Source organism: Capricornis sumatraensis, chromosome 15 (genome assembly GCF_032405125.1).
Source record: "Capricornis sumatraensis isolate serow.1 chromosome 15, serow.2, whole genome shotgun sequence".
Taxonomy (NCBI): Eukaryota; Metazoa; Chordata; class Mammalia; order Artiodactyla; family Bovidae; genus Capricornis; species Capricornis sumatraensis.
This window is the reverse complement of record NC_091083.1, coordinates 36,918,825-36,931,407: the sequence shown is the minus strand read 5'-3', so window position 1 is coordinate 36,931,407 and position 12,583 is coordinate 36,918,825. Positions and strand designations below refer to the sequence as shown.

The 12,583-nt window shown below is 40.5% G+C and overlaps 1 protein-coding gene across 5 annotated transcripts in view; it reads left to right on the top strand.

The window, feature by feature from the left end:
* The window catches only part of ZEB1 (zinc finger E-box binding homeobox 1), a 199,453-nt gene that overhangs the window by 171,742 nt on the left and 15,128 nt on the right, over window positions 1-12,583 (top strand). For 4 of the 5 annotated variants that reach the window (XM_068987008.1, XM_068987006.1, XM_068987005.1 and 1 more), the window contains 2 exons: window positions 2,704-2,865; window positions 10,724-10,926. In XM_068987008.1, the coding sequence (XP_068843109.1) occupies window positions 2,704-2,865; window positions 10,724-10,926 (365 nt within the window). The remainder of the gene's footprint in view (window positions 1-2,703; window positions 2,866-10,723; window positions 10,927-12,583) is intronic. The other variant, XM_068987007.1, reaches the window with a different exon arrangement.

The window sequence follows — 12,583 nt, the reverse complement described above, 5'->3', positions numbered from 1 at the left end:
GAGTATCTTTACAACCAGTCAGTATATAGATAAGTTTATAACTTATTGAAGATACAAGATTCATGTGTAAAATATATACTACACATGTAACTCTGAACAACGTACACTACTTAAAACTTCCATCATTCCATCATCTAGGATATATTTAGCTACTAGGCTACAGAAAATATATGGCACTGAAATATGTACAATAGCATATAAGAAACGAATCGCCAGTCCAGGTTCAATGCAGGATACAGGATGCTTGGGGCTGGTGCACTGGGATGACCCAGAGGGATGGTATGAGGAGGGAGTGGGAGGGGGGTTCAGGATTGGGAACACGTGTACACCCGTGGCAGATTCATGTTGATGTATGGCAAAACCAATACAATACTGTAAAGTAAAAAAATAATAATAAAAAGAAAATATAAACATTTTGAAAGTGGAGAATATTTAATTGAAATAAATATTTTGTAATATAATCTGAAAAAAGTATTTTTAAGTAACTTGTAAAATCTATATTTCCTCTATAAGAAATCACATAAATATAAATTTCATTTGTGGGTTTAATCTAGTTTAACTCAAATATCTGAAGTTACATTGAAAAGATCTACTTAAAAAAATAATGGTAATATACAATGAAACTATATGTAACTTTGTTCTGTGTTTTCCAAGTCTCCTGTAAATGTGTTATCATACTTTCATAATTTAAAAAATAAAAAAGGAAAATAAAATGATAAAAGATATAACAACACAGACTTGTACTACTTTAGTTGTTCAGAAGTGCGTATTGTTTTAGCTAATGACAGATCCTAGGAAACATTTTCGAGAATACTCCTTGCTTTGTTCTCACCAGCATTCTGAAAAGCAGTGAATTTTTTAAGAATAGTTAGGGAATGAAACAAGTGAGGTCATTAAGGGGAAATTACTCTGCTTTCTCTGGCCATGTCATATAGCTGATTTCAGAGATGCATAACCATGGCCAAAACATCGCCATTTTAGTCGCCAGCTTTTCCCCTGATAGAAATCCTGGGAAGGCTGGACACTAGAGTGCTCTTATGATGGCCTAATTGATCAGTAAAGCAGGCTTCTCCAATCAGTACTTTGAATTGTTTTCCTTTGGCAGCTGGAGGTTTTATACTGCAAGGCATGTGCTGTACTGATGTAATGGATGGAGGGGGGACCTATCTCTTTGAAGTTAGAGCAAAGGACTGTGAAAGAGGAGTAGAAGAAAGAAGCTTTTGGACTCTAGGAAGGGCCCTGCATGAAAGCTGAGGATCTGGAAATGGATTGCCTTTAGGTGAAGAGTGGTGGCTTCCCTCTTAGAGTCTTCACCTCCGCCTGGACCCAGTGACCAAGGTTTGGTGACGACTGGCATCAACTGAAAAAATAGAGTTCTCAGTACAGGTGACCATCAAACAACACAGTGGTGGAGGCACCTGCCCCCCTGCAGTGGGAATTCCATGTGTAATTTACAGGCAGCCTTCCCAATACTGGATTCCTCTGCGTCTACAGTTTCACATCCATGGGTTCAACCAACGACAGTCGTATAGTACTAGAGTATTTACTATTGAAAAAAACCTGAGTATAAGTGGATCCTCACAGTTCAAACTCATATTGTTCAGGGACTGACTATATATAGCAGACACTACGTAACTGATAGCTACTGACTGTTTAAAAGGAGGAAAAGATGGTGAGTAGGCACCCTTATTACTGTGTCATTGGTGCTATAAGTTTTAAACAGCAGCCACACTGAGGAACTGAGTTACTGCTCCTGTGCAAGTGTTTTAGTATCTGTTGAACAACAAGATGCTGGCACATCACCATCTTAATTGGGCCCAGTTAAGTCTGCTGTTTCACAAATTCAGAACTGACTTCAATCTGAAGTATGTGAAAAAGTCATACATGAGACACCCAGAGGCCATACTGACCCAGGATAGTCACCGGAAGTGTGGACCCTCCTCCGGAGGAGGACAGATGGATGGAAACCCCAGCGCACCAGGCCCACCCTGCAGCACACCAGTGCCCTGGCTCCCCTTCTCCAAGTGAAGATGTGCGTTACCCTCGTAACCTTCTGACTCCGGAGGAAATGCCCCTCCCATCACCCAACAGTGACAGTTACTGGAGCAGAAAGACGAAGAACAGCCCTGTCTGTATCTGAATACTCGGGGAGATGGAAAGCACTTTTATCAATTTGATACTCTTTAACTCTTATTAGAAATCCTTCTGACTGTAGCTAACTATTAAAGCTGTTTTCTAAGAAATCACATAATTGAACTGAACTTCAGAGCAGTTTGCACACAGTTTGTCATTCAAGTACAACTCTAAGTAAACATGATACAGTAGGTTGCTAGGATGAACTTAGGTTTGAGAACTGTTTTTCTCTTTTCCTGTTCTCCTTGCTTTATTATTGATTGAGAAACTAAGGATTCAGCCAGCTTCCACTGGGTCTTGTTCACCAGTAAAATGGAATGGAAGTACAACCCTAAAACTTAAAGAGGATATGGTAACAATGTCGAGACTTTCAGAACACCTTAAACTTACGAAAACAGACTTCTCAATAGATTATAGCTGAATGAGTAAATTGTTTTTAATATTCCTGTAAATATTTCCTGTAGATTCCAGGACAGTCGTGTATTCTCTCAAGATAGTTTCTTATTTAGGAAAACTATGTAACAACTTGGTGGTGAAATGGCTTTTTTATAGAGTATGCATTTCTTTTAGTAAAAGATGATGAATGCGACTCAGATGCAGAAAATGAACAAAACCATGATCCTAACGTTGAAGAGTTCCTGCAACAACAAGACACTGCAGTCATCTACCCCGAGGCACCCGAGGACGACCAGAGGCAGGGCACGCCGGAGGCCAGCGGGCATGACGAAAACGGTAATTGGAGCTCACGGCCGCTTGGTTCTCACCTCTGAAGGATTATTGCTTCCACTGCACTGTATGGGAACCCACCCCACTATAGGGAACATTTCTGAAAACCAGAATTGATTGCAGATGGCAATCAAGAGTAATTTCTGTAGCGAGTGAAGTGATGTCCATGGTGACAGTGTGTAGTCTTCTGTGAGTGCATCTCGTGTATCCTGTGATGTCCCCACGTGTGAAATGCTTAGACCATGCCTGGACATTGACTTCCATTCACTTATATAGCAGCAGGCAGTAGAAGTAGGTACTGGGAGAAACTATACTTTCCCTTGATGCTACCCCTCTGTTCTGAAAGAAAACCTCGGTGGTATGGCTCAGAACATACTAATTTGGAGACAATTTTTTTTCCCCTGTATCTATGTTGGTTGTCTCTGATATTAACAGCCAGTGTATAAACAGCAGTAAAATACAATAGTAATGTGTTCATATGTCATTTTGCCTTCCAAGCACTAGAAAGATAAAAATAGCATGTTTCAATACTACTCTCTCAAGTCATCTCACCCTTTCCCTCCCCTACTGTGACCAAAGGTCTGTTCTTTATATCTGCATCTCCTTCGCTGCCCTGCAAATAGGATCATCTGCACTGTCTTTCTAGATTCCATATATATGCATTAATATATGATATTAATATACGATTGTTCACCTCTCTTTTTTCTGACTGACTTCATTCTGTATAATAGGCTCTAGGTTCATCTGCCTCATTAGAACTGACTCACGTGTTCCTTTTTATAGCTGAGTAATATTCCATTGTGTATGTGTACATCTTTATCCATTCATCTGTCAGTGGGACATCTAGGTTGCTTCCATGTCGTAACTATTGTAAATATTGCTATAATGAACATTGGGGTACGAGTCTTTCTTTTTCAGTTATGGTTTCTTATTCCCAGTAGTGGGAATGCTGGGTCATAGGTAGTTTTATCCTTAGTTTTGTAAGGAATCTCCATACTCTTCTCCACAGTGGCTGTATCAATTTGCATTCCCACCAACAGGGCAAGAGGGTTCCCCTTTCTCCATACCCTCTAGACATTTATTGTTGGTTGACTTCACGATGATGGCCATTCTGATAAGAGTAAAATAATACTTCACTGTAGTTTTGATTTGCATTTCTCTGATAGGAAATGATATTGTGCATCTTTTCATGTGTTTGTATTAGCCATCTGCATGTCGTCTTTGGAGAAATGTCTGTATAGGTCTTCTGCCCACTTTTTGATGGAGTTGGATGTTTTTCTAGTATTGAGCTGTATGAGCTGCTTGTATAATTTGGAAATTAATCTTCTGTCAGTTGTTTCACTTGCTATTATTTTCTCCCATCCTGAGGGCCGTCTTTTCCCCTTGCTTATAGGTTCCTTCATTGTGCAGAAGCTTTTCAGTGAGATCCCGTTGGTTTTTGTTTTTATCTATGTTACTCCAGGAGGTAGGTCAGAGAAGATCTTGCATATTGCTATGATTTATGTCAAAGAGTGTTCTGCCTATGTTTTCCTATGAGTTTTATCGTTTCTGGCCTTACATTTAGGTCTTTAATCCATTTTGAGTTTATTTTTGTGTGTGGTGTTAGGAAATTCTAATTTCTTTCTTTTGCACATAGCTGCCCAATTTTCCCAGCACCACTTATGGAAGAGACTCTTTTTTCTAATCTGTATGTATCCCTAGATCTGAAGTGGGTCGTGTGTGTGTGTGTGTATGTGTATTCAGTCAGTAAGTTGTGTCTGACTCTTTGCAACCACATGGACTGCAGCACGCCAGGCTTCCCTGTCCTTCACTACCTCCCGGAGTTTCATCTCATCCTTTGCCACCCGCTTCTCCTTTTGCCTTCCTTCTTTCCTGGCAACTGCTGCTGCTGCTGCTAAGTCGCTTCAGTCGTGTTCGACTCTCTGCAACCCCATAGACAGCAGCCCACCAGGCTCCCCCATCCCTGGGATTCTCTGGGCAAGAATACTGGAGTGGGTTGCCATTTCCTTCTACAGTGCATGCAAGTAAAAAGTGAAAGTGAAGTCGCTCAGTCGTGTCCGACTCTTAGCAACCCCGTGGACTGCAGCCTATCAGGCTCCTCCATCCATGGGATTTTCCAGGCAGGAGTACTGGAGTGGGGTGCCATTGTCTGGCATCTGAGTCTTTCCTAACGAGTCAGTTCTTTGCATCAGGTAGTCAAAGTATTGGAGCTTCAGCATCAGTCCTTCCAATGGATATTCAGGATTAACTTCCTTTAGAATTGACTGGTTTGATCTTCTTTCAGTCCAGGGCACTCTCAAGAGTCTTCTCCAGCACCACAATTAGAAGGCTTCAATTCTTTGCCACTCAGCCTTTTTTATGGTCCAGCTCTGTCTCTATACATGACTGTTGAAAAAACCATAGCTTTGACTATACAAACGTTTGTCAGCAAAGTGATGCCTTTTTAATATGCTCTCTAGGTTTGTCATAGCTTTCCTTCCAAGGAGCAAGCATCTTTTAATGTCATGGCTGCAGTCATCATCTACAGTGATTTGGGTCTCTTGTAGACTGCATATATACGGGTCTTATCTTTGTATCCAGTCAGCCAGTCTTTTGGTTGGAGCATTTAATCTATTTACATTTGAGGTAATTGATGATAAATATATTCTTATTGCTGTTTTGTTACTTTGGGGATTGTTTTTGTGGATTTGGGCATTTATTGTTTGTAGATTTTTTTGATGATAGCCATTCTGACTGGTGTGAGGTGATACCTAATTGTAGTTCTGATGTGCATTTCTCTAATAATTAATAATGGTGAGCTTCTTTTCATGTGCCTTTTAGCCATCTGTATGTCTTCTTTGTAGAAATGTCCATTTAGATTTTTTGCCCATTTTTTGATTGCATTGTTAAAAGAACAGCTGAGTTGCATGAGCTGTTTGTTGGGTGGTTTGTTTTTGTAAATCTTTTTTCTTCCCTTCCTCTTTGGTTCTCTTGTGATTTGATGACTATCTTTAGTGTTGTGTTGGGATTCCTTTTTCCTTTTTGTGCATATGTCTGTCGTAGATTTTCAGTTTGCAGTTCCCACAAGGTTTTGCTAAAGCAGTCAGTATATATACAAGATAGTTTTAATCTGCTGGTCTCTTAATTCGAAATGCATTTCCAATACCCTGCATTGCACTTTGCTCTTCTCACGATTGCTGATTTTGATGCCATGCTTGGGTGTGGACGATTTTCTGCCTTTACTGTATGTTTGCCCTAACCAGTGAGCTTTCCCATTCATAATTGTCTTGTTTCTAGTTGTAGGCTTTTTTTCCCCCCTTGAGAAGTTTCTTTATCAGTTAGTGTAAAACTGGTTTGGTGGTGCCAAATTAGCTTTTGCTTGTCTGTAAAATTTTTGACTTCTCTGTCAAAATCAGAGCTTTGCTGAGTATTCTTGGTTACAGGTTTTTCCCTTTCATCCCTTTAAATATACGTTGCCACTCCCTTCTGGCCTCTAGGGTTTCTGCTAAAAAATCAGCTAATAACCTTATGAGGACTCCCTTGTATGTTATTTGTTGCTTTTCCCTTGTTGCTTTTAATATTTTCTCTTATTTATTTAATTGGAGGCTAATTACTTTACCACATTGTAGTGGTTTTTGCCATACATTCACATGAATCAGCCATGGGTGTACATGTGTCCCCCATCCCGAACCCCTCTCCCACCTCCCTCCCCATCCCCCCTCTCGGGTCATCCCAGTGCACCAGCCCTGAGCACCCTGTCTCATGCATCGAACCTGGACTGGCAGTCTGTTTCACATATGGTAATATACATGTTTCAATGCTATTCTCTTTGATTTTTTATCAAGTTGATTAATATGTCTTGGCATGTTCCTCCTTGGGTTTATCCTGGGTTTATCTGTGCTTCCTGGACTTAGGTGACTATTTCCTTTCCCATGTTAGGGAAGTTTTCAGCTATTAATCTCTTCAAATATTTTCTCAGGCCCTTTCTCGCTCTTCTTCTAGGACCACTATAATGTGAATGTGGGTACATTTAATGTTGTCCCAACGGGTAGGTCTGGCCCCGGCTTCCCTGAAATCACTGCTTTTTCCCTTGTGTCCCAGTGCACCCAATACCTTGTGTGTGCCCCTTAAGTGTGTTACTTTGTTCAATTTTTTGGAGTTCCTGTGATCAAGCCCCTTTGGCCTTAAAAGTCAAATGCTGTTGGGTCTCATCCCCCTGATGCCAGATCTCCAGACTCAGGAGCCTGATGTAGGGCTCAGAACTCTCATTCCTGTGGGAGAACCTCTGCAATATGTAAATCTTTCTAGTATATGCATCACCCACCCAGCAGCAATGGAGCTTAGTTGTATTGCGAATACACCCCTTATACCATCTCCTTACGGCCTCTTCTGTGTCTTTGGAAGTAGAATATGTTTTCTGGTAGGTTCCAGCCTTTTATGCTGTTGGCTGTTCAGCAGTTAGTTGTGATTTGGGCGTCTTCTTGAGAGGCAGTAAGCGCAGGTCCTTACTCGTCCATCTTGTCCTCTGGGCTCACTTTAATCTTGGGCATGTATTCTTGAACTCAACATTTCAATGGTGATTCCCCTATTCTCTGTCATGAAGATGGATGAGGAAGGGGGTATGATTTGACCTATTATTGCATTATTTGATTTCTTACTGTTGAGTTTGAGTTTTAAGGATTCTTTGTGTATTTTGGATAGTAGTCCTTCTTCAGCTGTGTCATTTGTAAATAGTTTTCCCAGTCTGTGGTTTATCGTCTAACTTGCTTATTGTCTTATCTCATGAGGTAGAACATTCTCAGTTAAGTCCAGCTTATCAGTTATGTCTTTCATGACTCATGCCTTTGGTATCTAAACAGGCCTTACAGTACCCAAGTTGGTGTAAGTTTTCTTCTGTTACAGCCTATGTCTTAGTCATTTTGCATTTTATAGTTAGGCCTGTGATCCTGTTAGAGTTAATTTTTGTGAAGGGTAAGGTCTGTGTTCACATTCGTATTTCTGTGTGTGGGTGTCCAGTTGTTCCTGGAAAGACTGTCTTTGCTCTGTTTTATTGCTTTTGCTCTCTGGGCTCACCTATATTCCATTCCACTGATCCATCTGTCTGGTCTCTCACCAACACCACACTATCTTAATTATCATAGTTATGTAGTGAGCCTTGAAGACAGGCAGTGTCAGTCTCCCGTTATTCTTGCCTTCAGTGTTATGTTGCCTCTTCTGGGTCTCTTGCTTCTCCATGTGAGTTTAGAATTTTTGTCAATATCCATAAAATAACTTGATTGAGACTGCACTGAATATGAAGATCTAGTTGGGAAGAACGGACATCCTGATAGTATTGAGTCTCCTTATCCTTGAGCATGGAATATCTTTGTATTTATCGTGTGCTTTGGTTTCATTTATCAGAGTTTTGTAGTTGTAGTTTTCCTCAAATAAATCTTATATATATTTTGTTAGATTTAAGCCTAATCATTTCAGTATTCTGGTGCTAATGTCCTTTCACCTGAAGAAGCAGTAGGTTACAATAAATATGAAAGGGAAATATAAAACCTTAAAATACAGATGTTTATAAATATGTAAAATTTTTATGTAACAAATAGGATTTCAAAAAGCCTCAGTGAAATAATGAAAACTAAACTTTGTAAAGTCCGTTGTTACAAATCAGTGAAGTTAAGTCCCATAAGAATTGGAGCCTTAGTCATTCTGAATCAGTATAGCATTTGAAGTATATGATGTTCTTCATTCGGGTATTCATTACCTTCAGGCACGTAATGTAGTTTAGCTACTAATACAGTGTTTCTCAGCAGGCATGCTGTCACACCAGCAACGTCTCTTCCCATGAAAAAGTAATTATCTTCAGGAGCACTTAGGTTTTTAACGTTTTAGTAAATTAAAACATACCATCCTGTACTTCATAAGTTGTAAACAGGGGAGCTTTATTCCAGCAGGTTGATTTATCAAAATTCTGGAACAGTGGGAACAAATCAAGGAGGTTTTTTCACAGGTTTTGTATCAGTCTGCCACTAAAGGAAGTTTAAGACACAGAAATGTAAAATGTTCTTTAAGTAAGCTTATTTATGGTCACAGATTCATAAATGATCACAGATTCATAAAGAAATTATAGTTCAAAAAGTGGTCAGACATAGGGTGGATTTTTTAGTACTGAATTCCTACCACAGGTGTAATATAGGAATTCTAAAAAGACACATTTATTCCTTAAAGGTCTTCATTGCTAAAAGGTCAGTTTAAAAAAAAACAATATTTTTTAAAAACAAAAACAAAAATATTAACTTCTAAACCTGTTCATTCTATAAACTTACGATGTTAAATATTTAGATTTATTCTTCATTGTTTTATGCTGTTGGCCTAAAATAAGTTCATATCTCATATGTGTGAGACCGTTCAATTGATATTTATGAAAAGAACTTGCTGTTTAAATATGAGCAACTTGCCATTTTATAAAATTATTAGTATTTTGTACATTAATTACAAGAATTAATCATGAAGACAAGAAAATAGAACGTAATGCGAGCAGACAGCTTATGACACAGGAGTTCAGGGCAGCTTGACTGGTGGAAGCAAACTGACTGCAGTGCTGATGATGAAGCCCCTGTCACGTGGACTCGGACTCCAGCCCGAGCCAGCTGAGCGCAGCAGCACCGACGGGCGAGGAGAATGTCCCAAGTGCTGACTGCCCACTTGCCTGTACAAACAGGAAACTGACGTTAGACAAAACACAGCATGATTCCCCGCCCCACATGTCCTCACGGGGCTAGTCTGGTCCCCTGAGAAGTGGGTCATGTCAGAGTCATCACCGGTGACTCCTTGCTAGCTGATAACAGAAGATACCATCATAAACTTTGGGGTCTTGGTTGTCTGACTTTATTCATATATTTGATATACATTTCAGTGTACTTAGCTGTGTAGAGTCAGGTGTTCAGCCTGTTCTTTGCAGGCTTGTCCTTGAACAAGACATTTAATTTATATGGACTTGAATTTCAATAACAGTGACGTGTTGAGGAAGTAAAGAAAATTGTTATGACATTTTCTCTGGTAGTCTGTTTTTCTATAAGAAATTAAAAATAAAGTTAAGATAACATTTACAGCAAGATGTGACTTAGGAACTTTTTCCTTTGAAGAAGTAAATCCAATATAGAAATGTAGTTAAATAATATTGGCCAAGTGGTATTACATTTTAAGACTGGCAGGCTTAGATGTTTCCGTGTATTAAAAATATGTAGTTCATTCTCTGAACTACAGTTTATCTATATTGGCTTATTTTCTGAAAGCTATCCTAATAGTCATCCATCTAAAACTAAACAAGAAGTGTGCCTCAGTCCAGCCCCCACTGCTCCTCACACCTCCTACAGCATGTCCTCCTCAGTCACCTGCAGGGGAGCCTTAGAAACGGGCTCTAACTGTATGTTACTTAGTCTCTGATGCCTGAAGTGACATTTTTCAAATTTGAAAGAATGAACATTCAATAACTAACGATGACACTGTTACCTTTGTAGAAAGATGGTTATTGTGTACCAAACTCCTTTCATGTGTACACATTCACAGCGGATAACCTGCATTATAATTTTGCTTTTCTTTGTCTAATTAACCATACAAAAGAAGAGAAGAATTATGTTTTAGTGAAAAAGATATGAGACTTTAAAGTCAGCTTACATTTGACTCTCAACTTCATTGTTCACAGGCTGTGTGACTTGGAAGTAATTTAACCTTTTCTGGGCATCACATCCTCTCTTTATAAAACAGAGACACATCAGTGTGTTGGTTTTGAGGATCAGATACAAAGCACAGTATCTGGCACATAGCAGAGGGCCTCGGTGGGCACTTTGGTACTAATTTGGGAACATCTTTAAAATGTACGATCCTTGTTTTACAGGAACACCAGATGCATTTTCCCAGTTGCTCACCTGTCCGTATTGTGACAGAGGATATAAACGCTTTACCTCTCTGAAAGAACACATTAAGTATCGCCACGAGAAGAATGAAGACAACTTCAGCTGCTCCCTGTGCAGTTACACGTTTGCATACAGAACCCAGCTCGAGCGCCACATGACCTCCCACAAATCAGGACGAGAGCAGGTAAGTGGCATGACTCAGATTCACCCACTATCCACACCGAGAACTCCTTGCTCCATGGAAGGCAAGGGCTCTCACACACTGAAAGATTAAGGGGCTGCACCAGACAGTGTCTGGTCTGCAGCCTTGTAAAAAGAACAGTGATTATTCGTTTGGATGATCGGGTCATTTCTGAGTTTAAACGCACATGTAAACACTATGAAGACTATTTTAGAAGTGACTACATTTTTTCTTTTCCAGACAAGGTCCCTTTCAACTCAGTTATTTTGCTTATATCATAACAAATATGTCGTTTATCACTGGATTTCAAAATGGATTCTACTAAAATGTTCGATGTAGGAAAAATAAATACCATCTCATAAAGCACATGACTTACTACTGACCAAGTAGAGGAGAAAATCAAACAATAAGTTTAATTTTTCGTGAAACGCTGACTGTTATCAGTATAACTGTGGCTTTTTTTCATGTAAGGGAAGTTGCCTCTTAAGAATCTAAAGTTTAGACTGAATCATTTTTAATCTGAGGACTCAATTTTTCATATGGTTTATTCTGTTTCTGTGTCACTTTGCCTCAATTTCTAGAAGTATAAACCAAGACTATCTTTAAGTTACGTTGCTGGCTCTGAATTTAAGGATTAAAGTCAGAAACGTTTTGCCAGTTCTGCTTCTGTAAGGTCAGCTGTAAATAATCAAATTAATATCTGGTTAATCTAGATTTAAAAGTCGAATAAGTGTTCAGCAGCACACAGTATGTTGAAGGTGTGTGCTGTGCTTGGGGCACATGTCCAGTCTCTTCTGTCGAAAGACTCGGAATACCTGTGCACCTGAGTTTAAGCGTCTGCTCCGTGTGTACCCACGTCACTGACCCAAGAGAGCAAGTTACCCTCTTGGCTGTGATGGCTCAACCAAAAACCAGGCCAAAATCTATAAGAGAAACAGTGATGAGAATGGGCCCGCCTGTCTTCTCAGGACCCTGGTGACAATACTCATGAAATCATGGGGTGTGGAGTGTACAGGCAGGCATGAGCACAGGGCCAGCTCTTCCTTGGGTAGGTCAGTGCTTCAGTCCACAAAGGAGCACTTGGGGTGGGAGCGAGTGCCACGAGGAGGAAACTGACCCACAGAAGACAAACCCCATCTTCTCATCTGCCCTGAACGAGTCTTGTCAGGGACAGAACAGAGGCATGCTCTTGGCACCCCGGTGTCCTGACCTGACCACAGTGTGGGTGGAGCCTGGGGACCTGACCCCAGTGTAGACGGGCCCTGGGGGCGTGGCCACAGTGCCAACGGGCCGTGGGAAAGGGGCTGTTCAGGTGACATTTGGAAGCAGAGCTGTCCTGCAAGCGCTGCCCCCACATCCTCTCCCCCAAGGGCCCTTGTCAAAGGAAGGAGCTTCGAAGGACAGAACTGGAGGGAAAGCAGGAGATGCTGTGAGAAAAATAAGTCATAAGCTCTCTGATGAGCATGGAGGCCACTGTGTGTGTGAGGCTTTCTCTGAGGGATGTAAAGGTGGCTGGTCGGTTTCATAAGTGAAATACGTGGTCAGACCAAGGTCAGGAAGGAGCCGTGATGGAATGTGGAAGCCAGCAACATGAGGGGTATAATTGGGAACCGTTTAGGTTAGGAGGCAGAGCGTCTGCCTTGCTGGCCTCTGGAAATCA